At 35.5% G+C, this 27695-nt stretch overlaps 1 protein-coding gene across 2 annotated transcripts in view; it reads right to left on the bottom strand.

Annotated features, from left to right (window-relative positions):
• Nucleotides 1-306: 306 nt before the first annotated feature.
• The window catches only part of PCMTD1 (protein-L-isoaspartate (D-aspartate) O-methyltransferase domain containing 1), a 40742-nt gene continuing 13353 nt past the window's right edge, over nucleotides 307-27695 (bottom strand). For both annotated transcript variants that reach the window (XM_054284607.1, XM_054284608.1), the window contains exons 2-6: nucleotides 23367-23794; nucleotides 19191-19293; nucleotides 7606-7777; nucleotides 5929-6052; nucleotides 307-2981 (exon numbers count right to left, since the gene is read on the bottom strand). In XM_054284607.1, coding sequence (XP_054140582.1) covers nucleotides 2611-2981; nucleotides 5929-6052; nucleotides 7606-7777; nucleotides 19191-19293; nucleotides 23367-23673 — 1077 coding nt within the window. In that variant the 5' untranslated portion in view covers nucleotides 23674-23794 and the 3' untranslated portion in view covers nucleotides 307-2610. The remainder of the gene's footprint in view (nucleotides 2982-5928; nucleotides 6053-7605; nucleotides 7778-19190; nucleotides 19294-23366; nucleotides 23795-27695) is intronic.

Below are 27695 nucleotides of genomic sequence, written 5' to 3'. Positions count from 1 at the left end.
CAATATTTAGGGAAAAACCAAAAAACATGGAAATGTTCTTCAGTATATAGCTCAAGTTTAGCTTCTGCATTCTCCTGAGGTAACTCCACATGACTACTTCAAAAGTAGTGCTGGGACCAAAACAGCTTTCCCCATTTCATGATTAACATCTCATCTTTCAAACTTTGCAAAAATTCACAATTTAGCGAGAATATATACTTCTGAAATTCAAGAATAGCTTTTATTAAGAGATTACTGACCTAATTATGAAACAACTTTTACCTGAATTTCCAAATAACTGAATATACTTCCACAGAAACACAGAAATTCAAGCAAGCAGAAACCACAAAAAAACATTTTATTGCAACAATGTCCCCATCATCAAGTGAGATGGCAGAAATTAAATTTTAATTAATTTTGCGTTTCTACCTTTTTATTTATGTAAATATAAATTCAAGAGTGTAAAATAAATCCACATATAAAACACAGAGGAAACATTCTCTTTCAGTGACTCCAAAAGAAACTTACATACTGAAGATTCATGACAAGTCATCCACTGTCCATTTTTCCAAGTATACAGGCATGAAAGAATGCAGAAATTTATTCTCCAAAAGCATCCTGTATAAAGTCCTTGAAGTACTTAAGTAATATTTAGTAATTTCATTCTTGAGCTCATGGATGTAGATTCCAAGAAAGGAGACAAACATCTCAAACTTCAGATTATTTAACCTCCATCTAAAATAACCCATTTAAAACAAGATTATGTTCAATTCTTATAGCTGAAGCATCACAATTACTTTATTAGTATCATTATTTTGGAAAACTATTTCCTATAAGGTTTTCCTGCTTTTAAAATAAAGTCAGAATATTTATTTCAAATACTTTTGCTTACTTATGCAGCAAATATATTGCGGAAAGTAACTCCACATGCTGGTACAACAGGCCTTCATGAAATTCCATTTAAACATTACTATGATGTACCTTAAAAACAGGGACTACAGCATGAAATGCACCAAAAAGAGTCAGTGTCATGGGACTGTGTCTGACCTTCCTTCTCCGATGCAACAAAATGCTAATGTATTTTGAAGTAAATATTGGACTGCTAGACCATACGAATACTAGTTGGTTATAAATATTTGGAATAGGAACATTTACTGCTTTAGAAATATGTGATTATTTTTTGTTCATTGTTTTACACAAAAATAAGTGTGACCAGTATTATAAAATGTATCATGGGGGATATTTCAATGGGAATGTTTTTCATTGGGTCTAACAAGCATACATTTCCTATGATTGTGGTTTTTAATATGTATCACATGCCAAGTTCTTAATAAACTTTTTACCCTCATGGTTATGTTACAACAGAATGAAGAAATTAAGATGGTAAAAGCAAAGTTAAAAATGAGAACTGCAAATAACTTCACAACTAGAAGAGGAAAAAATCACGGAAGGATTTAAATCAGCACTATTGTGGGTCCCCACAGTTGCACTGCTAGTTCTTAGGTTTCCAAAAGATGCATATGATTTTATAAATATTGTTGTGCTAAGAGCCATGCTCAGAAACAAAATATAGGCTGGCACAAGTCTACCTTCTTGGAGATGCATGTTAAGTATAAAATTCACTTACTAAAGTGCATTTGCTGAACAAATTCTAAGTTCTACTATCATAGCTATCCCAATAAGCAATACAAACTAAACTTTGTTGAAATTCTACCTCTACTTAAAAGCAGTAAATATAGATGACTGAAATCTAAATTACAATCTCGAATTACCAAACTTCTTGACTCAATGCTGTGAGCTCTAGAAATAAATGTAGTGTCCTATACTTCCCACAAATGAGGAATTGCCTCTAGTTAGAAATACTGACAGTGTAGAATGGAGTTAAGTATAAGCAGAGCTGAAGTAAGCATTGCTTCGCTTCTTATTCAACACGGTGTTTCTTTAAGGCTCTGAGAGAAGCTGTTAGTTGTCACAAGATCTTTTGGCAAAAGATAAATGCAGAAGTAGCAGGGTCATCTGACATTTCAGAACTTGTATTTTTGTATTTCACTAAAGCCAGCTCATTCAGTGTCTGTATACATTTATTGCACTTGTGTTGTTGGAATACTCTATACCAACATAGTAATAATGATTGCAACAAAGCCATAGTAAAATAAAATTTTAAAGGGTCTGATTTAGACATTAGAAGGTAAGTGTCTGCATGTTTAAAATGTTTCCCTAATAGTAATAAATACAGACAAATTGCTCATCAAGTCAGATGCATATGTTTAACCAATTATTTAGCATATATAAAATTTCACTCATCTTTTTATCAATACAAATCTGTTAGGGATCAAAAAAAGACTTACCATGCAAAATATTGATTAGTGCTGCATAATGGAATATATATTTCTATCAGAGTTAAAACAGCATTTTCAAAATTTAAAGAAAAATAGACTTTTAAAAAGGGATTCTACTGTCGAATGCAAGTCTTCCTTGTAGCAAAGACAAGATAGAGACAAGTTACCATTTATCGCTGTACTTCAGTCTTGATGAAAGACTAATAATAATTTGTCCACCTACTTCTTAATAAATGCTACATTTTCAAGAATAAAGGAACTATCAGTAGGCCTTATTTCTACTTAAAACAAGTTATTTTTCTCTGTAATAGGTCAAGTATGCTTTTAAAGATTCAGGTAATGGTAGACTCATAATTTTCTCTCTCAACAGATTTCGAGGAGGCTCTTCTGGCTTCAAGGCCTCACTGTGATCTTTTTCCTCCTCCTCTTTGTTATCATCTTCCATTCTTTCATCTTCTTCACTATCTGGAGGCTGAGGAATGAGCTGATTACCAACAAACACATAGGTGTTAATTCTGCGTCTACGACATCTCCTGCGTTTGCGTTTCGGAGGAGCCTTCTGAGCAATACCCTTGGCTTTCATCTCCTCGTTTATGAAGTTTCTAAGAGTGCGTCTGATATATATCCGAGCTAGGTCCTGGAGGTTCCTAACAGCACATGGAGCTAAAATGAAAGAAAAGTAGTAAGTTGTACTAAGTGAAATTTCCCTCTAGCAAAGAAACCCCAAACTAACTCAAAGGCAGTGAGACTAATGTTCAAAATCAATTCAATTGAAATTTTAGTAAATGATACAGTATGCAAATGATATAAGGTTAGATAGCATCACCTTGACCCTGTGGAACAGTCTAGGAAACAAAGAGGTCTTTTAACACATGTGCAAGAGAAGTAGTAAGCATGAACAGCTCACTAAAATAAATTTTAAAAATTACGCAACAAATACTGTCACTTTTTAGCACCTGGCATGTTTTGGCACCTACTGCTGCCACAGTTAAGATCCTGCTGTGGGAAAACAATTTCTACACCTGTGCCATACTTGTTTAAAGCAAGTGCCTTTCTTCTGCCTCCTCCTTCTGCTCACTTCCTACTGAATCTAACTGATGAGGGAGGGACATGTCTAATTCACAGGTGACAAACCAGATAAGCCACCTGTACATTTGCACTAGAAGAAGAATGAAAATTACTCAAGTCCTAAAGGCAGAAAACCCCAAACCAACAAGTAAAAGAAAAAGCCAAAACTTTATGTTTTCCAATGACAGCCAGGTGATGACAAAATATTGCTTGGCTGCTAGACACCAGCCCTAGATGAGCTATGGATGGCTAATTCCAAGGAAAACAAAACCAAAAAAGCACACTAGCCAAAGCTGAAGCTTGTTCAACTTTCTTACTTGTCACTTCCTTCCTGTACAGAATACCATAAAATTAACAGGGACTTCAGCAAGGAAGAAGTCACTAAAGAAGTAATCTCAAAAATTACACTTTCAGGAAATGCAGTCAGCTATAAAAGCTACTGATGTAGTTTAAAGAAGCTGTATTGTTATATACAATGACTTCACTTGCAGACTTATTAATTTATCTGAGACAAAAAGGATATTAACATTGACAATACTGATTTCAGGTCATGCCAAAGAGTGGGGGAGGAGAAAAAAAGTCCCATTTCTTTAGAATAACATCAGCTCAAAATTCAAGAACAAAACCCCATCTAATCATCCAGAACATGTTTCTAAGTTCAGGTGAAACAAATGGTGATTGCAGATTGTACGCCAATTATAACAAATGCAAGCACTTTTAATGAGAAGAACAGGATGCAAAATTTTAGGTATTTACTGTCCATGTATTTCCACTTGTCTACTACCAGTGAACTGCATCCTAACGCGTAACTACATTGATAAAATGAACCTTTTAACAACACCTCTGTAGTTCTCTACAAAAAAAGACTCTACTTTGAGAATGGCTGACAGATTTTTTTACATATTTGAGTTATTTTAGTCTATATGTAACACTACACATGTGTCAGAGAGCATCCAAGGGTTGTCCAAAGTATGGCACAGACTCTATGTTTACTTAGTAATGACATCTACAAACTCAGGCTAAACTTTACAGAAGAAGCACGTTGACTACTTTGAACTTTTAAGATAAATTATAGGCCTGTGGAGTTGAAGCAAATAGACAATGTTACTATAAAGGAGAAATTGTCTAAATTTTTTTTTTTGAGTTTCAGCACACTCCTCATTATACCCCCGCCCTTCCATGTACACCCAACAGAGCCACAAGAATACTTTTGCTTTACTTTTAACTTTTTAAATTAAACCAGATCCACATGAGCAGTGGAAAGAAGCCTATTTCACTAATCTCATTTTACAATGCGACTTCAAGCCTCTAACACTTTTTTCTTTTAAATGTGAACAATACCACATTTGGTTATTTTTTCCTCTTCTCACTAAAACTTCATTTTGAAATTTTAACACAGGAAACACCTTTCTTGTACTACCATTCAGCTCTGACTGTTCATGGTCTGCACTCCTCATTCCAAAATTTAGGAATGTTGATAGAAAATCCTCTTTTTTTCCAGGGAATTAGACTGTATAAAATCACTGCAAAGTTTGACTAGCCACCTCTGTATTTCATTGTTAGATTTAACACAATCTATGCATTATGGATGGAACAGAGGAAAAAAATACAGAGGAAAAAATTCTGACGGCTCAAACCAAGAATTAAAACAACAAAAATTAATTATTTATGCATAGGAAGAGATTGTGTAAAGGAAATTATCTTTATCCTTTGCATAAAAAAATTAAAAGTACCTATCACAGCAAGTTCACACTCAAAGTTAATAGCCAGATCAGCAGTCACAGGCAATTCAAGCTGATAGGACATCCTGGACTCCTGAAGGGCTTAGTTTCAAAGTCAAAGCATGTTAAATTTGGGCTCTTTGTTGGGTTTATTTAAATTCCTACATGCTACCATAGCCCTGTGTTCTACTCCTAGCCCTGACTACCTTGACAGAAAACTTCAACTCTACACTTTTCTTTGTCAGCTTTTTCTCCTTTCCTGTTATCATCCTATCTTACCATTTGGCAAGACGTGTACTTCTAAAGACTTTCTAAATACCTTTACTACCTTTGCTCAAAGCATTGCAGCTAGAAAGCCAATCCCAGTGACTAATAACAAACAGTTATGTCTATATCCACTGCACACAGACATAAAGCAAACTTGGGCTTATTAATATCCTGTCATACCACAGCCCCAGTTTAGACCTCTTCCTTCCATTTCAGGGGGAAGAAAAAAAAATTTTCTGGCGCACCACAAGAAAGTTAGCACTGTGAAGGATGTTAATACTAGCTGGCTATTTTATCTATACCACTGTAATAGAGAAACTGAACTTAAAAGGAAAAGGTGGCTGGAAAAGAAGCTGGAAGCATTCTATCACTTAAATTATTACCTTAAATTCAGAATATTAACTGTGAAGCAACACAGACCATGCACTAGGAGCACAAAAAATCAGTGAGCTACTGCTTTGCTAAATGGAATGTTTCTACAGCATAGCCTCTCAGTTTCCAACATCAGGCACTGTAACATGCCTGCGAGCCAAAGGGAGGGAGCACAAACTTACGCAGTCCTACAGTGTCATGTTTGCCGTTGTCATTTCTGTTTGGTTGCACTAGTGGAGCAAATGAAACAGCAAGGATATTCTTACTTTCCCATGTGTTCTGTCCTGTTCTCAAGATCTGTGTTAGCTGCAAAACAAAACCAAAATAGATCACTGGTTACAATTTTGTCATAGTCAATACTATTCAGATTGGTTTCAAACACGCTGCCTTTTTTTTTTTTCTTCAAAATTAATGAATTAACGCTGTTTTATAAACAAAAAGGACTTTGATAATCCTTGAAATATCACTTGGTCACTAGAGAACTAAATAAGGCTCCTTTGTAATGGGAAGAGATGCAGCTGGAAAACTAAGGCCTTAAGGTAAAAACTAAGGTAAGTTTTGTTTTTTCTCATTTTTCCAAAAGATCAAAGAATACTTTAGATTGGAAGCAACCTCTGGAATCCTACCCTCCTCCTTGAACAGGGTCAATTTCAAAGTTAAATCAGAAGCTTTTCTGATTAAGTGAAAAAAGACCTAGGACTGAGATTCCCCACCTGTCTAGGTAACCCACTTCAACCGTTCTTACTATGAAAGATTGTCTTCCTTATTTGCAGGCAGCAAGCTCCCTTGCTGCCAGTCTGTAATGTTCTTTCAGTATCCTCTGCACCTGTGAGGAGAACTGGACTCCTGTCTACCACATAAATTCTCCACCCCTTCAGGAAGACAACAGGAATTGAACATTTCCTTAGAGTCTTTCTGCAGGCCAGATTATCTCAGATCTTGTAGCTGCTCCTCATACTTTATATGCTCTAAGCCCCTATCCACTTGTATATAAGGTAAAAATAGTCACGGTTTAAATTTCTCTCCTAATTTGTGACTACTTTTAAGCTGAATTCTATCAATTTCAACTGACAGTATCCTAGCTGAATAAATGATGGAATTATTTATAGAACAGAATAACGCAAGCTACGCTTAAATTCCTTTGGTATTTTAAGAAAGCAGATCAAAAAAGTGAGAATTCTTTTTTGGAAGTAAAGTAACTAACATGCTTATCAACAAGAATTTTAGCAATTATCTGTATTTAGGAGGACATCAACTTAAGTCACATGATGTGCCTTCTTCAATCTCCTTATTAGTAAAACAGGGAGAGTAATACTTACCATTGAGAAGCCTTTTGAGGTCTAAGAATGGAAAGTGATAAAAGTGTGAAGTATTATTAAAATAATATGCCCCTGTCTGAATAGCATTACATCTAATATGATAAAGCAAAACTGAAAACTGCTGTGAATACAGACATATTTTTCCTTTGCTTTTTTCCTCCCTCTGCAATGTCCCACTAGTCATAACTATTTTGTATTCTTTGAAATCCATTCTCCTGGTTTAGAGGTGGTTTGTTTGTTTTGAAGTACTGACTGAAAATGTCTGTGTGGCAGGGAGATTTCAAAGCAGTTCTGGTATAACACACAGGAAATAGCATAAAACAGACTGTTAAAAGCAGGATATTGATGCTTTCCTACAAATTTAAGGGAAAAATGTTCAATGCTTCATCAAAAAGATTAGTATCTGCTAAACTGCAACAATACATCAAATCAAGATATTAGCTGAATGTTAACTTAGTCAAATATATATTCAAAAGCATTCTTCAAATTACATATTTCTCATACTAGAAGACAAAAAGGGGAAAGTGTCACTAAAGTCACCTGATCTTCTATAGGCATTACTAAAATGCCTCCAACTTTCAATAAAATTTTCATGTAGTTTTCATGGTCTTTCTGGACTCCAGCTCCACAGTAAATCCGGTCATACTGATGACTGTCTGAGGCTATTTCCAAACAATTACCAACCACAAAGGCAGGTTCACAGAACTCAAATCTAAGGAGAAGAAAAAAAGAAAGAGGGGACACATTTCAAATTAGGATTTTTAAGAAAAGCCAGTCCAGATAAAGACAGAAAAATATATTTCATATCTTCCCTTATATCATGAAGAATGATTAGCATATATCATTTAAAAGTTTGTATTAAGACATTACTCTGAAAGTAATCTGGTTTTTTTCTGCCACATCAGGGACCACTGAAGGAAAAACTCTTGCAGTTACAATTATGTACTATGCAAAACAGAGAAAGCTTCAAAACACCACCTTCCTAACTACAAGCAAGTACATTAAAGAAATCTTAAGCTATATGGTACAACTGCTACTAAAACAGTATGTTTATCAACAATAAGCTGTTGAATAAACATTGAAAAGTTTCATTTCTAGCAGCTCCCCTCAATTTTCTATCAGTTAGGGTCTATTTAAAAGCTCTTTTTTCTCTACCTCCCAATTTTCCACCTTGAGCCCAATCCACTTTTCCCCAAAAAGTAATTCAGTGGAAAAGTCTGACTTTTTTTGACCACACACAAAGCAAAAAATACAAGATTCTTTATCTCGGAAACATTTCATTTTCTTCAGAAAATGGAAGTAACACAACTGGCATTTTAGTGGACCAAAGTATATAACACAAGTTGAAAGGACTGTAGGTGCTCTCTGTCACTGCATAAAACACCAAAGGAAAAATGTACAGGGAAGTACTTTATTGCTAAAGCTGCATGAATTTGCCACAACACTGTTATTTTCTGACATTTTTTAAAGCTCTGAAGCATGTTACTGCTTTAGCTGTTAACACCATAATAAAATCTACCATTTTGTAAAAAAATTCATTGAGCGAATAAGTGTACCTCTTCCCCAAGCACTTTATATATAAAAGGAGAGGTTACAAAGTAGCTCATTGAAAGGATTTATGATTTTTTTTGAAAAAAATATTACATAAAACCTAACACCCTTGCTGTTTCACGAAAAAGTTCATAAACTTCATCTGGCAGTATTAAAGTCCAATGCATCTCGAACAGCATCCAGAAGGAATGAATTTTTCTAGCAACTACAAATATACGTAGCCACTTTACGAACTTTATGGCTGACCGTCAAAGGAAAATAATTTTTCTTTTTGCTTGGCTAGCATTAGCAAATCCCAGTACAATACCTGACAACATTCAAATCAATATTTTTTCAGTTACAGTAAAGTTGGCAGCTTTCACTGCTTAGGGATGAAGTCTGTAAGGCTTGGCTGACTTTCTCATCTAGAGTGCTGCCATTAACAAATCAGGAAATGGAAATTTTTGCTGGAAGTGTATTTTTCTATCCAAGATGGGATGCTTGATCTTGAAAATATTCCAATGCTTCTTTCTTTGACTAGCTCAGACCAAACCCATAATCTTTTTACAATTACTGCATGGTTCTCTCTCGTGCACTTCTTGAAGTCAACAGTCCATGTTTGCTCTTCCAAATCCAGAGGGAGGGGAAAAAAAAAGAAAGCTACTAACAACACTGGCCAATTGAAGATAAAAAAGGGAGATGGAAGTGGAGTAGGGATAAATTGCCTTGTTGCACAAACTGAGAAGATAAAGCTAGATGAGCCAGAATCATGGCTGAAATAATTCCAGATTAACACAGAAAGATCTAGAAATACATTTGACAAGGCAGAAAATGAAATCCAAGACACCGATCAATCTGCTGAAGGAGCAAATCTCATTCCAAAAGCACATGGGCTATCATATTCCTTCCTACATTGTCTACATTCCACATCCAGGTCAAACAGGCAGTTTTTGCTATAGTTTTCATTTCACATTACCTACACTTTAAAACAAGCATTAACACATCAATTTAATTTGAAAGACTGAGCAAAGTACTTTAAAAAGTAAAGGAGGATGGGGGAGGGGGCAGAGAGAGGGTGAAGATGGTATTTTTCCAAAAGGCATTTTTAAATCTTGACAGAGTCCTTGGTTAGTTTTAGAAAAGTGAAGATGGCCTCCCTGCCTGCCCACCCCCACAACTTTCACAAGTTCTTACCTTCTCAGAATGCTCCTTTAAAACCTACCAAATTTATTACCAGATAATCCTGTTTCCTCTTTTAGAAACCACTGTAAAAGCTCATGAATACAACAGTCATACCCTCTTAAAACAAGGAGAAATGCCAAACTATCCGAGAAATACAAGACACAAGAAAATCCCATGAAACATTCCCCAGACACAAAATATACATGAGCTGAGGACAAAAATCCACAGTAGTCTTTACTAATACAGTAAAAGCTGAAGATAATTGGTCATTTAGCTCTGCAGCTTGCAATGAGAAGGGCACAAATTCCAAATGAAGACACAGAATCAAACTTAATACACTTGTAAGAGTAAGATGGGTTAAGCACTAGAGACTAACTCTGTCTACAGGCACTTCGGATTGTCTGGACTGTGCTCCCTCCACACTATTAGCAGAGTTTTGTGAAGACACAAAGCTCATGACCACAACAGGTGCTCATTTGTTATTCCATTTACTTCAAAAAATACCTTCTTCCTCCACATAGTTTTTCAGTTAGTTTCAACCCAGTCTGTCAACAGGCGGTCCTCCTGACAGACTCATTTCTTGCAGCAAAACTAAACACTTTATGGACTAGGTTACATGTAATTTCTGAAGACACCTCTTTAGTCCATGTCAGATGACAAATGAGATCTAATCAGCTCACCTGGCTGTGCAATGCTCACCCCCAGCTGCTAGCTGCTGGTCTGCTGCTACTTCACAAACTGCCACATGTAATTCCCTGTTATCCAGAAAAGTAAAAGTAGGTGGTAGAAGAAAAGGGAGGAAAAGATGATAAACTGTCTCTGGTAACAGCAACATGCCTGTTTAAAAGCCAATTCCTCTTCATTTGTGCTTCTCACAGAATTATTCAGAAATAACTGTTTCATGTGTTAGGATATGAACAGTGACTCATACCAGATACAGCAGAAATACAAGAAAAGCATAGTGCTTTCCTGCTTGGTAGAGCATCATGGACTTTTCATGGACTAGCTGTTATAGAACAGTGAATCTTGCCCCTCCGCACTCCCATGAAACATAGAACTCTCTAGTGATGCAGCAAGACTCTTTCCCAGATCTCTAAATCTTAAGATGATTTTGATTATACACAAACCTCTGAATCAGAAAGAGCTGATAAAGATATGTAACATTTTGTTGTATTTCCAACCCAGTAATCAGAGATGGTCTTTGAACACAGACTGAAGTATAATTCTGAAAATTCTTTCTGCTAACTTGCCTACGCAATTTTTAAGAAAGTAAAATTTAAATTGGTTTTACTCAGGTACATGAGATCCCATCAATTGATCAGGAAATTATTTAAAACTTAAATACAAAGGTTCTACAAATACAAGGAAGTATTTGGTATTTAGAATACCTACCAGGCACATCACAAGCATGTTAGTCTTACAGCAGGAACGTAGTTTCAATCATATTAGGTCAAGTTCCATTTTTTAACAATCAAACCCCAATTCTTTTAGCACTAATTGTCGCTAGATCCAAAAAGTTTCTTTTATTCCTATTGCATCTGGGGTATCAAAACAGACCAGATATTACACTTCATTCTGTGTTACATGGAGCTTTTATTAATATTGATGAAAATAAAATTCTTTATTGCTTCAACACGCAGTACTGACAAACATATACTATAACTATCAAGAAGAGCTAGTATTTCACTTAAACATTTTGTTTAATTCCAAGCTGAAATGTAACTAAAAACTGCCAAATGTTCTTTAATGTTTGTTCACCTCTACCATGTGACCAGGGTGGCTTTACAGAGATTATACTGGTAACATGAAAAAAACTATTTCACACACCAGACAACAAAAAGAAGGGGAAAAAAGTGCTGGAACTATCTGGAAAAGTTTAGTCACTTCAAGTTCTTCAGTTGAATCTGCTATCTTCATTGCAAGAGAACCAACAGCAAAGAAAACAGAAATTAAGAGTTCCCATTACAGACAACATGGCAACAGAAAATCTCTGTTTAAACGAACATGTGTCACAGAATAAATTTAAGCACACACATATCACATGTAGCAATGGCCCAAGATAACCAAGCAGTTCCAAGCATGTAAGGCTTTTGCATGGAATGGGCATTTCAAGTTCAAGGCAAAGGTACTTTTCTTCCAGCTAAATTAAGAAAAAAAAAAAAGGCAAATCTGTAGAATTTAAAGTGCGTTTTTGCCTTTGCTGTAGAAACTTAAGAAAATAATCAAGTAATAGATTGTAACTGCCCATGTTTTTAAGTTAGATTCCCTATAGTTAGCAACACAACAAAATATTACTACGGTAATAAAATAAACAACCATTTAAAACATTTACAGCAAAGATCTGAGGTTAAGTTTGTTGCTCTTGTATCCATATCCACCAATCTAGTACATGTGTAATAGCAGAATACTAAATAATGAAGCTGGAGAGTGTAACACCAACCTACCATGGTAGCAGGGATTTTTTACAAGGGGATTCACTTAGGGTTGGTCCTAATACGACAACCACCCATGAACCCTACCTTTAATTACTTCAGCTCTGAATATGTACAGGGCACTTCTTGGGCCAAGCTCTTCTACCCATACAACCTCCATGACTGCAGGATGTTATGCTGATGTCTTGCGAAGATGAAACGAGGTGCAAGGAGATATACATTCTCTCCTTTTTTGTTGTTTTAAGTGGCAAAAATACTTGATTTTTTTTTTAGAAAAAAGAACAAGGTCAATAACATTGGGGAAAAATACCAAGTAATTTGAAGGAAAAAAAAAAAAAAACCCAAACCTGTCAGCATCCACAGATTTGCATCTGAAGGAAACAGTAAAATATATTATGAGATTTTAAAAAGCAATATGGGGGAACCATTAAAACTATTTTGTCTACAAGAAGAATTATTTAGTTCTTAAAACTAGCACCACTCCAGCTACATTTTACACCTCTCAACTACTACATTCACATCAAAATATCATCTGACAGTACACTTCTGCCTATCTCCATAATTACTAACCACACTCACATGTCTCAGCTTACTGTTTACAGCCCTTATAGAAAGTAAATCCACGTCAGCATGAATTTAGTATGCTTTTTTCCCATCCATACACATTTCCTTTAGTTGGTCAACTCAAAGCTCTAAAAGCCTGAATTCATATTCAGTACCATCAATCTGCTTTAAGTAATTCCTTTCCAATACAAAATTTATTTAAATTTATTTAAATTTAGGGCACAAAGGACTACCATTCAACTTTAATAATGTATAAGAAAAGGTTGGCAAATTGTTAACATTTGTCATGTGAACTACCGTGACACTACATTAGAAGAAAGAATTTCACACAAGTCTTTGTGGGGGAAGAAAAAAAAAAAACCCCAAACCAACGTATCTTAATAAATATTTCAAAACAGAATAGAAAATCCAGCATAAGAACTCATGGAATTAGCTTTACATCAAAATACCCTTAAACCATCAAACGCATTAATAACCAGACATTAAAATGAATCTGCAAAATGCAGAGTCTGAAAATATTTGATAAAACATTCAACAATTTTCCTTGCTGTGATGAGGAAGTAACACTTACTTTTGTCCCATATACTAATGCACTTTCACCCTACTTCCAATATACTGCTGACTATACTTTACAAAAATGGGAAGAGTGGAAAGAAGGAAACAGAATTTCCACCAGTTCTGGCACATTTGTTGGTGAAGAGAAACAAACCCAAAAACTGTTGCATAAAGCTATGGCAGTTGTAGAATAAGTTCCCATGCTGTCTTAAAGACAAAGACTGAAAAACTACACATCATTTAACCTAGAATGGTGTGACTTCTTTGCGCAGTTGCATTAAAAATACAATCTCAGAGGCTCCTTTATATCAAACAACAATTTCCTAAATCTTACTCCAAGCATTCCTAATACCAAACGTTTAAACACTGATGTATTTGCTGAAAGAAATCTTAAAGAAATTTTCAGAAAATTTAGTAAATTTTTCAGGTTTCAAAACTTTTCTTCTTTGAAAACAGCAGATGAATATTCATATGGCTTTATGTGATATAACATGCCACAAGAACATGCAACAGATTAATGAAATACTTTTTGATTTCTATTAAGTCTCTCTCATTTCACTTGGCTGTGAAAGTGCTTTAGATATAAAGGTAAACAATTTTTAGAGAGTATTTATTCTTTTCCCATGAAGTGAGGCAGTATCAGGCCAAGATGGCAAGCTCTTTCCACCTTTTCTCAAGCTTTTTCTCCATTGTTTATTCTATCTATCTTAAGTATTTTTCCAAGCTCTCTGAACTAGTCTTTGGTTCCTCAATAAATTAATATTCATGTATTTCTAGCTTGTTTTGTTGAGAAGTTACACACCTTTCACCCACTAGTATTGTTGGTATCTTTTGCAGGTATACTAGAAAACAAACAAATTAAAATATTAAATCTTTGAAAAAATAAAGTCTACAGTGAGAACTTAAGTCCCTTACATCCAATTACAACAGTAATTTTAATTAGCATTACAGTAATAGCCAACAGTGATGCTGGTAAAATTTCTATTAAATACTTTTGTCCTGGACATGATTTCAGCTTCTAGGCAATGCTATAGAGATAGCGGGAAATCTGTATCTCTACGTCCCTTATACTCGTCATTTTTCCATCTCTGAATAAAACTGTCCTGCTTCTTAGATATCTTGTTCATTATTTCTGATATTATCATCAGTTTCATTGAGTGGACCAAAGCACATTATCAATTACTTCTGAAGAAAAAGTCAAACATCTTAAAGTCAAAGTTCTTAAAAATACTTATGACTCATGACATTCTTCTTGGAACACAGATTTATAAAATTTAACCTTAATAATATAACTTCATTATATTATACCTAAATTTTGGTAGTAAAATGAAAAGTAATTGAAGGAATACTTTTCAGCAATTCCACAGAGAATATTAGGAAAAGTGAACGGGCATAGGGAAGCAAGAAAAAAATTGTCAGTTCAGTTTATTGTAAAAGCCCTATGATACTCATGGAAAAAGTCTAGAGAAAGATTTATCTGTTAACAAGAAAAGCATTTTCTTTCTATTTTTACTGAAGCAGAAAATTATTTTATAGGTTGAAAAAGTCGTATTTTCTACTGTGGATTTTTTGTGAAACACCTTTTATAGAAGCAATATACCAAATATTGTCATCACTTGTTTTAACGTAAGAAAATTTTTAAGTACTATCAAAACTTGCAGACATAAGAGTTTTCCAAGGGCAGTGTCCACTACACAGGATTTATTTTTTAAAGGTATTTCATTTCTTGTTGTCAGGGCAAGAATATCTATTTTTGCTACTATCAAATACTTGGAAAATGTAGGTTTAGGTCCTTCCCAGGTAAGAGTAGATTCGATTGTCTTTGGAGCCTTCTGGTTTACAAGATAAAGAACAAGAAGTAGTATTTCCCTCATACCTCTAAATAAATAAAACGACTGTGTTTCAAGCCCCTATTTTCCTTCCCTTTTTGTTTAACATAACCTCTGGCATCAAAGAATTCCACTGTCTGTGTTGCTCTGGTTAGATTAAATCTCAACAAGAATTCACTCACCACTAAAAAAGCATTATTTACACTATTTGAAATTAAGTTATCAGTAATATTTAAACTGAGAAAGTAATCAGTAAGTTTTGGAGACAGTCTCCTTTTTCCTGCTTAGATTTTTACTGCAATCACTAGCCAGCTGACCAGCAAGAAGGAGCTCTTGTTTTCTTTGTGTGTACACCAGGGAATCACCTTTCAAACCTTATTTAATTTTAAAAGTGAGCCTTTAGAAACCTACCAGTAGCCTTACATTTCAATGAAGAAAAACATTCTACTGGAAGATGTTCAACACAATCTCCTACAGGACTTCAGGAAGAAGTTTCACCCATAACAGTTATCCCAGAATTAGTACTAGGGTTCTTGTCACTTACCATTGAAGTGGATTCTTTTGATCCTGAGAAGGGTTGGTGATTTTCTTTCACAGCAGGGACTTCACCAGCTTACCCACGTTTGGGTTTTGATAGGGTGCTAGAAGATGGGCAACCTAGCCTTGCCCTGTGGCTCTCTCTCCAAGCTGGATATTCTAGGTCTAGAAGTTGAATGGGAGCAGAAAAGACAACACATTCCCCTTCAATAAACAGGTGAAGCGGGGCCTGGTACTTGAACATACGTGTTTTAGATAGAGCCTTCTTAAGGAATGATTCTTTTCCCCTTAATTGGCATGCATTCTCTGAAGGCTTCAAGAATGAAAGAGAGCCTTACATGTATTCCACACACAAAGAATTTTCTTTAGTCTATACCTAAAATCTTTGTACCTCAACCATCATGACACTTGCAGATGTTTTCAAGAAAAAACTTCTCCTTTGCTTTTACTGGCAAACACACATCAACTCCATCAAGGCAGCATTTTATCTTACAGAATGCACAACTCCACCTCCATTTAGAGGAAAACTGTTTTTATAGATTGGTGGGATATGGATACAGATACAAGTAATTACTGAAATTATTTGAAACAGGTATCTGAGAACTCTTCTTCTGATGAATAATTCCAGAGGCCAAAACTGAGATAAGACAAGCTATCAGAGACAGACAGCCCTCCCTTTAGGCTGAGTCTCAAATCCTTCTGGACATGCTAATTTTATATACTGTCAGGTTTCTGGTGAAGTACCTTACCTGAATCACAGAAAAGTAAACTTGTAATTGTACTTCAACATTATTATCAGGAATCAAAAAAGCAAGTTAAACTGTATCACACAGCACTGGAACATTCCCCCATACAAATGCCATAAAAGAAATATTCCATCTTGTTTTATTAGGCAAAAACCCACCTAAATCATCATGATCCACCTCCACACAGAAGTCAGATGCAAAACCAACTGCCTATTACTCCAAGTAAAGGAACAAAGTTACCAAGTGTTTATTTATGATCCAAGCTGAATCTCTCCATGTACCTACCCATAAGTTTAAAGTTGTGCTTTGTGTTTCAAAAGCAGAATGCTTAGAACATTCAAATCAGACTGCAGAACTCAAAACACTAAAGAAAGAATGCAGGGAAGTGGCAAAACAAAGCTTTACTGAAGTTCCCATTTGTATAACTCCATAACTGCCAGGAACACACATCATACTCTCTGTGCTCTTTATGTCCCCTGGGTACCTTGCTGGAGGCTGCTGGTCAAGTCAAAGTTATTTTTCACACACACATTCACTGAGACAACTAACTTCATTCATACCAGTCTGCCATGTAATCTATTTTCAAACAGTGAGGACTCCTGCTTGGAATACACCAGTGTTGAGCAGCAGACAGATAGCACACATCTCTTCCCTGGGTGGTCTTTCAGCCAAATACTAAGCTGACCAAAGCAGTAGTTAAGTTCAGATGGTGCAGTCCCATAACTTTGGGTAAAAATCTTTCACTTATAAACGAAGATGCAGGAAAAAGTTACTGAAACAAGAAGCAAAATCAGACTTACTGAGTCAGAAAACATTACTTTGAGAGTCAGCTTAAAATTCCAGATGTGATTTTAATACTTACATTAGAAAAAAATACAAAAGAACCCTACCACAGGAAAAAAAAACAACAACCCATACATCATCTTCATAAACAACATTAAAATATAGAAGATTTACAAAGAAAGCAATCAGCCAGAATCAGTTATGCAGACAAGTTGGGAATTCCCCCCAAAACACAAAATCCAACCAGGCAACCATTATTGTATCAGCTGAATTGCAGCTATTACACGTAGGTTTCTATAAAAAAGCACTTTCACAGAAGTGTAATTTTTCTTATGTTGGTGAGGAGAGTGCTATTCTTTGGAACACATACAACACTGACATTTACTTACATTATATTTAACAGTTTTGTTTTGTTTTTCCAAAGTTCTTGCATGTTTTGAAGTGATAACAACACCCCCAGGGTTCTGCTATTCATTTACTAAACTATCCTAACCAAATTTTGTTTCAATTATGACAAAACTTCATTGCTACTCCAATTTCCTTTAATTTCTGTACATAGCCTATCACCTGATTGGTAAGACATTCCAATCAAAACCAGTTTTATACGTCTTGTACAGACACCTACAGTAATGCACAAGGCATGTGCCAGGATTCACTAGCTAGCAGATACAGCTAACTTAACAGAGCCATTAATGCAGTATCAGCAGTGATCGCAAATTATCGTATTTCACGCACATTTTTTTAAGACACAAACTGCATCACAAAGCTGCTCACTGAATCAATTTTTATTTGTTCTAGCTTGTGTTATAGATTAACCTCGGCCAACATAAATGCTTGTATTAAAACTAAGACAATTGTAATGAAAGATATACATGGTCTCCTACATGATTTTATTTATTTTACTGGGCTAACACAGTACTAAAATAATGTAGCTAGTATTAGAATTACAAAATTTACTTCAGATACAGTTAACACTAGGATGATACTCTTCTCTTACTTAGGAGCATGAAGAGAAAGGCTTGTGGTCAGACAAGAGCTCCTGAAGTCTGGATATGGGAAAAAGTGGATTGAGCTCCAGCCAACCTAATCAAGAACATGGCAGTCATAAAGCACATTAGACAGGTAAAAGGACAGCAAAAGTTTTCTTTCCTGCCTAAAGGAGAAGAAAGAGGTGTAGAATGTGCAATTTTTAGGTTACTTCTAAAATTCTAAAGATTTCTCGCATTTCCAGAAGTTACCTTATGACCACTGTTGGAGAATTTATTGCCTGCAAGCAAAGAAGTCTTTACAAAGAACAGCCCTAGCTAGAACAGCCCTTGCTTTCTCTTTAACAGAGGCAGAGACTCCCAATACTCTTAAGGCCAACTTAAAATAATATAAAATTGCTGGGTAGGTAGAAGCAATAAGGTTCAAAGCCCTGGAATCCAGAGTTATACCCTGAAGTAAAAATGAGTAGTGCTACGAGCATAGATGAATACTCTGACGTCCACCTCTTCAGGAAGCAAACACGAAGGCAATCATAAAAAATTACTCATGTCAGATCAATGTGGGTAGATTAAACAGAAAGTTAATACTGTACAGAGAGATTATGTAAAACTACATAAAAACTGATTTAATGGATAAAATTTGCTCCATACATGCAAAGACACCCACATACCATGTCACTCTCCTAAATGCATATATGCATGTACGTGCACACACACACGTACCCGTGTATGGATACACATTGCCAAAATGCGGGGAAATCCACTTTGCTAAGCACTGCACAACAGAAATACTCCCATACTTCCAAAGAGTGCTTTCTTAAGCCTCAACTTACCTCATGAAGTAGAGCCACAAACTGTAAGTTTTAGGTTTTGATTGTGTGATGCCATTCTTCTCCCCCCTCTAAGTTCATAAGCAATGACACACTGAGTTTAAAACCAAAAATGTTATTGCAAAGCAAGTCAGACAAATTAGATACTTACTTATCAAAACTATCACTGTATTTTATGAAGCTCTCCAACTTTTCTTTGGCGTATTCTACCACATCTGAATGAAGCTCTATTCCATGATTTATCCCAAAAGGCCCTGTAAATAAAAATAGCATGGCGTGTTTTTGTGATGTTTCCTTTCTAAGCACAGCAAAACTACATGGAACAGCACTATAGTGTAAAAATATCAAAACCACATAAAACAGAAGTCTCCAAACACTGCTAGACAAACTTATTTTTTGCATCTGCATTACTGATGCTTAAAAAGGAAGGTAAAAGGCCAAAGGTTTGATAAAAGAACAGGGACTGAACTACAACAATTACAGAACAAATTTTCTTTGCAAGCATGCAGAAAATAAGCTGACTACACTGAACACAGTCTGAGCAAATTCTTTTACAAAACATTACTTACTTGGAACACAACAAATACAAATTTCAGTCTGTATTTTGGTATTTAGACTTTAAAGCTTTCTTATGGCAAACTTTTCATAGTTTCTCTATGACTAATTAGAAATTGAGAATTATATCCCTTAGCCGCATATGTTCTTCTATTTTGCAGACTGCAAAATCAGAAATTTGTTCTTAATTTAATACAAATAATTAACTTCCACCAAGAACAGTGAAATTGCCCACACATTATGTTCACTCATCACAATCCCATCACAACTGCATTGCCTTCCTGTGATCAAATCCAAGTGTAATTCCAAGTCAAACTGTGTGTCAAAAGTTAATGCTATTATTTCAGGAACAAGAAGAAATCATGAGACAGTATTATGAGAATTATCCACATCAGGAAGGAATCTGAATCAGACAGTCACATTTGCTCTAAGGATTCTAAATTTAACATGCACTCATAGCCTAGGGTCTTAAGTCATTGGAGCATAGAATTGGAAAAGGGAGAGGGAAGGAAAAGAGGGAAAGTAAACATCAATAAGATTAGACAAAACTTATATTTATATCCTCTACAGCATTCTAAATCTTTCCTAAATATTTAGCTCCATGATGTTACTCTAGTGAAACAGAATTCAATTTGTCTTTTCTAGGACAGAGATTACCAAAACAGACCTAGGGTTAGTAAGAGAGATTTTGTTTTACTGCAACAAAAATACAACATATAGCTATATACCATTAACTTGATCAATAATTGCAACTCAAGATAGTTTAGAATATTTTCTGCTGGGTGAAATAAAAGCAATCCACTAATCCACCAGGCAACCACTAGAAGTGCTTTTAAGACCCCATTGATTGCAGGCAAGAGTTAGCTATCATACAAGGGATGTTCTTAGAGCTCGTGAAAACATTTACCTTCTGCTCACATTCATTTTTACTGTAAATTCATGTTATTATTGGTCACTTAAAAAAAAGCATTGGCATAGGAAATCCCCTTTCTAGCTGTTTAATATTCTCTTGTATCATAATAGGCTGTGATGCTTCTAACAGCTCTACAGTATACAGCAGCATTCAAGGTAAGTTCTCTTTACCTAAAAATTAATAACAATTCCTTTAACCTCATAATTTAAAGTAAATTAAGAATGCATAAACATCATCTGGTCAAAAATTCTCATGTACATTCCTTCAAGTACCTAACTTTGAAAGCAACTAAAAAAATTCTACAAGCATCAGTTGCTCTAACAACCTGAAATTAAAACTATGAATGCAGAACACTACCACATCATCATACACCACAGCATTTGTAATCTAAATGGAAAGATGAGAAATGTGCTCTCTTCTCTCACTGGGAAAGTCACAGCTGGACATGTAAGCAGAGTCAGCTATTCTAAAAATGTGAAACCAACATCTCCACTACTCTCTGAACTCAACTGGCCTCTTTCAGCATAATGAGATAGCAATTCCACCCAGTCTGAACTTTGTTTATACTTTAACAGTTTCAGCAACAGTTAATTTAATCTCTGTGGATTGGTGTGCAGTTTTTTAGTATGTTGCTATACTTGGAAGCGATCACCAGTTTCAGATTATTTGATAATTTAACCTAGTCATTTTGACACTGCCAATGTGGCAGAAATATTACTCACTACATTGTCAAATGGAAAGATACTCAACTACTGTCAAAACCCACATGGTTCTGCTCCTCACTGCAGTGTACGCTGAAATAGGTTTGAAAAAAAAAGTGAGCTTTTAAAAACGAGTATGGTTTAGTTGTCAGAAAATGACATCTGTTTATTTTTCTTCGTTAAAGCAACTGTTCCTTGGTTTAAAACAAACACTTAAGTATAATTATTATATGTAACTAGTTTTATCAGAAGGAATACAGTAAGAAAATAAAGACATAAACTGCATTTATACCTTCGATGCCTCAGCCTAGAAGTCAAAACACATTACAACACTAAGACTTTGGTGACAGGATACAGCATTCAAAACATGGAAAGTCTGCTTCTCTAAGCAGCTAGGCAGTTGTGGCTCCAGGCTGCTCAAGCCCTGCTAGGGACCATCAGCACCTGAGCTGCCTTTTCGGGAACATCTGCAAGGTAAGTGTGCTCCTCAGGGGCTGTCAGACAACCTCACCCGATGTAGAAGACAAGTCTTTTCCTGTTTAATTCCCTCAACTCTGCATATACTATTCTGAAGGATAGCAATTCTGCTTAATACAGAGAGGCCAAACCCAGGAGTGTTCATCAGCCATTCAAAATTGGTTTAAGTACAGAGATACAAATGCAGTATACAGAATCAAGTGCAATAAACATAAATGTCTTTTTTTTTTTTAACCTATTAGTTAAGAAAGAATAATGAAGTAACAAAGCTTTCCACAAGACAGTATTAAACATGCACCATTAGTCACTACCCTGAAGAAACATTTTTGAGAAAAAAATGCTGCAATATTTACTAATTGTTTAAATACTGCACTTAAAATATTACAATCCAATTAAAAATATCTACTCTCAATTAGGAACATTCCCAAACAGAGAAAAGCAACACTCTACGAGAGTAGATAGCTTTACCTTATTTTTACCTGTGAATGACCATAATTCCTGTTTCCACAAAACAGTTTTTATTTATTAGTAACTCTTATATTTATTAGTATTAATTAGAACAAAAGATACTGCAGATACCAACAAATGATGTTTGTTATGCACTATTAGCCATAATTTCTTCCTTCCAATAAATAAATGACAGAAAGTAACTAATTAATTGAAAATGAACAAACTGACTCTTGACACCTTAGTTTTATATATAAATTAATGTAAAAATTAATTTATATACAAATTAATGTTTTATATATAAATTAATGTATTTATATATAATTAATGTAAGTTTTATATATAAATTAATGTATATTAGCTGTCAGCAAGATTTCTATAACCAAGGAAAAGCTGCATGCAGTATGGTCAAGAAAACAGATTCTACAAAAAATACACATCAAAATAACTACTGCTGTTTTATATAATAAAACAATTTGTAAAAAAAAATAGTTGTTGGTGCATGTGCTCTGTAATCTAAATGTGGGGCATGAGGACATTTAATGCATTTTTCTCTCTGGGTTTTGAAATTTAATTTAGGCAACAATATTTAGTTCCATCTTTTTTCATATAGGAAATGTATTTGAAAACAAGAAAAAACACAGCGCCAGTGTGTTAAAATTCTATTGAAAACCTACACACCTGATTAAACAGTCTCATCAGTCTACATCCCAAAATTTTCTAAGGCGCTGATTAAATGTATTTTAAAATAACTGTTTCCATACTGACACAGATTTATATTTCAGTTAAGTTTCTTAAAGAGAAATAAATTAATCTTTACAATTTATATTTTCCCTTCCATAAACTGAAGATCAGAACAGTAACCTACAGCAAAGGCACAAATAGAGTGCAAATGCAGATGAAAATTTTAGGCTTCAAAAATTGTTCCACTCTACCTTTCCCTTTTAAACAAAAATATGGACTGCTCCTTTCAAATGAGAATTTTAAACTACAGAATGCAGGAAGAATTGCCTCTTCTAAAACATCCAAGAAATGTCACCAAATTAGAGCACCAGTGAACTGCCTGTAGATAAACTATTTTAACAACACATCTCAAAGAGCCAGCCTTATGTATGTTCCTGTCATTGTTAAAGAAGTAAAAGTAAGGTTTTACAGGGCTTGCATAATCTTCTAAAATATTCAAACCCACTATATTTAAATAAAAACGTTCAGGTTACCTAATATTAATAATTACCTAATATTAATCCCACCATTGTACTCAAGTATCCAGTTCCACTACCCAGATTTAGAAAAGACAATCCAGGCTGAAGTTTCAGTGCTTCCATGACTTCAGAATAAATGCAAGGTGCTGACAAGTGTATATTTCCATGCTTCCAGGCCAAGTCTTTGTAAGCATTGTCCCTGTACCCTTCCAGGTAATAATCACCACGATCAATAGCTCTGAAGGCTTGCTCCACACTCTCTGTACGAATGTACTGAGCTTCTTTCAAGTTATCAATTAAGTCATCATTGTCTTCTCCAGCACTCACAGCTCCTCCCATGCTGAACTTCTGTGGTAATTCAATTAGTTTGCAAAATACATTAGGAGCAGCGTTTTCCCAAAAGTGTATGTTTGTAATGGAGTCTCAGCTGTTTTTCAGAAGGACATCACAAGTGAATTTCCTGCAAAACAAAGAAATTAACAACTATTAGCAAGCAATGCAATATTGTTAGTAGTGGATAACTTTGAAGCAGAACTAAGATGCAGGACAGCTAGTACTCAATCAAAATTCTGCCCCTCAGATTTTTAACTCAAAGCCCAGAAACATGGGCTTTATACGTCAGCAGGGGCTGTCTACATTAAGCAAACCCTTATGCTGCGTTGCTTGCTAGACACTGCAAATCCTACAGTAAGAACCCTTCACCCATGTCACACATTTGAGGGGGCACCTACAGGACAGAACTGCCTTTGGGTGAGCTCTTGTCCCACCCTGAGAGCTAAGTGTCCAACAGCAGCTTGAGCGTGTACCAACTTAGCTTGGTAATTTTGAAAGGAACTTGGTTTCCATTTGCTAAGATCACCCCATGGGGGAAACAAAGCCCAGGAAGGGATGATGTCCCAGAGATGCTTTTCAGATGTTCACTTTGGAGCTGAAACAGAATACTAGTGCAGATACAATGGCACATTGCTTTCTTCTGGAATCAAAACAAAAAAAAAGCCCTCCAAGTATCTGAGCCCCTCCTAATGCCTGCCACATTCACTAGAGGAATAAAACCTCCTTAAGTACCTGGAAATTTTTAACAGCTTGCCAGCTCATAAGTGTAATTCTACAGAGCACACTGCAATAAGTCATATTCACTTCAAAATAATTCCTTCAGATCTGTATTTTATCTGCAGTTATTTCATTATGAAACTCAAAATCCAGATACTAACATTTTTAATGTTGCATGAATTACCAGTAAAATAGCAACACAGACTAGGAGACAGGAGAATAGGAAGTTTGATGCATCATTCCTAGGTGAATAGAGTACACAGTGAATAACGTTGATAACAATCAAGCTAAAACACTGAAGTTTTAGCTGTTGCTCAGTAGTGTTTACCAAAAGCCAAGAAGTACTTTTTCATTTCCTACACTCTGCAGTGCACAGGCACACAAAACCAGGAGGGAGCATGGCCAGGACAGCTGACCTGAAATGGCCAAAGTGATATTCTATACCATAGCGTGTCATGACCAGTATATAAACTGGGGGGAGTGGAATATTGAGGGCTATTAAAGCTCTGGTCAATCAGAGGTGAAATGATGACTGTTCACCATTCAGCTGTGTGCTTCCCTCCGAGGCAAAACTAATTCCCACTAACATTCTGGAATGGAAAGAGGTAAAAAGTCATCACATGCAATTATCCAGCAAAAAAGCATTTTGATTAAAGCAGAAAAAACAGATGTTGGAATACCCTAGTGCTCCACAGCAGAGTAAGCAGGCCTGTGCATGTTCAACTGCACAGGAATATTTATTTCTGCTTGTGAAAAAACTACAGGACAACTTAGACAAAAAATGTGAAACCTGAGAGATTTTTTTAACTGTAGGTTATAAAAATAAAAAATATTCCACCCCTATTTGTTTGTCTGCACTTGCACCACACCTGAAGGTTTAATGAACCAAATTATGATACTTCAGTTAAATAATCTGCAGTGACTAAAGCAATCGTATTTGCCATATTTCACACTAAAAAGTTCATTATTATCTTGGGATATGTTTGGAAATAAATTTAACTAAAATCACAAAGATAAGGACTGAGTTTCGTAAAGACTAAATTCAGCTGCTACGTTTGAGAAATGGGAATGCTGCTTTCAGCTCTTCCTGTGGGGTGCACCCACCACCTCGCACCAGCAGATGGAGAACTCGGCTAGCCATCAGCACTGCGCCAGCAAACGCGCAGAGCCCGCCGATGGGAAAACCTAAAGCTTTAGCATTTCCATCAACAAGTGTCTTCACTGCTGTCACATACCATTTAGATGCTGTAAATAACATTTTTCTAATTTTCAATACACATGACACAGCAACAGACTTTTTTTAGGTATTTGGTAATTTGTATTCCTGGCATTATATGATGGCTCAAGTTATTGCAGTATCACAAGACTTTCTACTGATGACACCCACCAAGTGCCTCAGCTTCAATAATGGTTCTCACACAAAATCTCGAAGCCAAGAACAGAAAAAGTGTGATTGACAGCATGACATTGAGGGGAGTAGGGGAGAAGAGAAATGAAGTCTCCTCTCTAGAATGAGACACGGCAAAACAGCATGGCTATTTGGCAGTGCAGTTGAAGGCTATATATCATTCTGGACACACTGTCCCTGTATGAAGAAGGTGACATTAAGCAGATGACAGTGATGGTGTTTAGGCCAGATACCTAGCCTAGGTATCTTGGTTTGGGGTTTGCATTCCTTACTCACCTACAGTGTTCTACTCTGCACTCTCCAGGTAGGCAAAAATGCTGCTCAATGGAAAGTATTTTTGCTCAAAACCAAAAAATGCTCTAGGAAGTGAAAGAAATAGACCTTTTCACAAGAAGTGGCCTCTTGTGCTGCAGAGAAATACTTTTTGATAGTTTACTTTCCCCCAAAGCTTTTAAACACACAAAAGAAAACATCTCAGAAGCCATTTTAGCACAGCTGGAAAAAAAGGGCAAGTTAGTCAAATCTTCCTTGCGACAGCTGACCCAGGACCAAGATAAAAACAGCAGAGCATACTATGATAGAACTTTCTACACAGCTGAATGCTCATCAAAAACATCCTGTGAAGCTCCCTGATATTAAAACTGAAACACATGCAGTTCACAAAGAGCACAAGCAGCATTCTGATGCTTATTACACCAAAAAGTATAGCAACTTCCCAAGAAATATGAAGGTTTGTCCAGTTAACAAAATGCAGCTATTGCTTTTAGCCTTAGGCATCTCTGGAACACACAACCGAATAGAAATTACAATGTAGGAGTTAAAATTTCAATATAGTCTTGATAAAAAATTAACTTAGTAAAGCCAACTGTAATTAAAACAATCTTCATTTTCCATTCCATACTACTCATAATTTATTTTCAGAAGCTGGAACCCTATCTTGAAGTTTCTTATATTCACAATAAAAATGAAATGGAAACATACTTTCCAATTTCTCTAACAATCCACACAATCGTGTAACACCACCACCTCTGACCTGTTTCTGACCTACCTTGTAACCAATTTCAGTGAAATACATTAAATAATTTCTGGGTGTTTTATTGACATTTTTCCTTTTTTTTTTAAATAATGTCACATTGATTGAACATGTATTTTTTGGCTATGTGGCTAAGAAGAGATGACAATCAGAGTGCATTTTTATTCTTCACTATTTTATAAGATATGCAAAACTCTCAGCTGAAAGGTTAGTAATGAGTTATAAGGTTAGTCAAGTTTTTTGCCAGCTTTTAAAGGGACACAAGTTTTGCACGTTTCAGAATTTCTACAAATGTATTTGCACTTCAAATTAATTTCCTGGGCCACTAAGGACTTGCATACTTTCTTAAAGACAGTTTAAATACCATGCTCCAAGGTATCCAGTTAATTTGCCAGACAAAACCTCATTGACACTGCTAAATCCATATAATTCCAAGTATCTTAAAATTAACTATCTTGTATTACTGACACAGCCTGACTTCATATAGACAACTACAATGCATGCTACTTGAGCTGACTTACTTGATCCTTGCTTTGTTTCAAAGAAAACAGAATAACAAAAAAATAAATGGAATCAGCCATATTTGAAGTCTCCTCCTCACAACTAACACAATTTTCACTAATACATCATCTTGGAGAAAGATGACACTGAATCAGGAATGTGATACATTACTTTAAACTCATACATAGAATACAACCTTGCTTTGTGAACTCTCCCTCTTTCGTGTCAGAGGGAGAAGACAGCAGTAAGTTTCTGAGCAGCACATTAATATTAGAATTCAGCTGTCCAGTTTCCCAAAAAGGAATATTCTGCGACTGGCAATAGAAGGGAATTAACCACAAATGCACACACAGGCCTGAAATACTTCAA

This window comes from Melozone crissalis, unplaced genomic scaffold (assembly GCF_028551555.1).
Source record: "Melozone crissalis strain CALT ecotype California unplaced genomic scaffold, PUWL_Pcris_2 ptg000042l_1, whole genome shotgun sequence".
Taxonomy (NCBI): Eukaryota; Metazoa; Chordata; class Aves; order Passeriformes; family Passerellidae; genus Melozone; species Melozone crissalis.
This window is presented reverse-complemented; position numbering and strand designations above follow the sequence as displayed.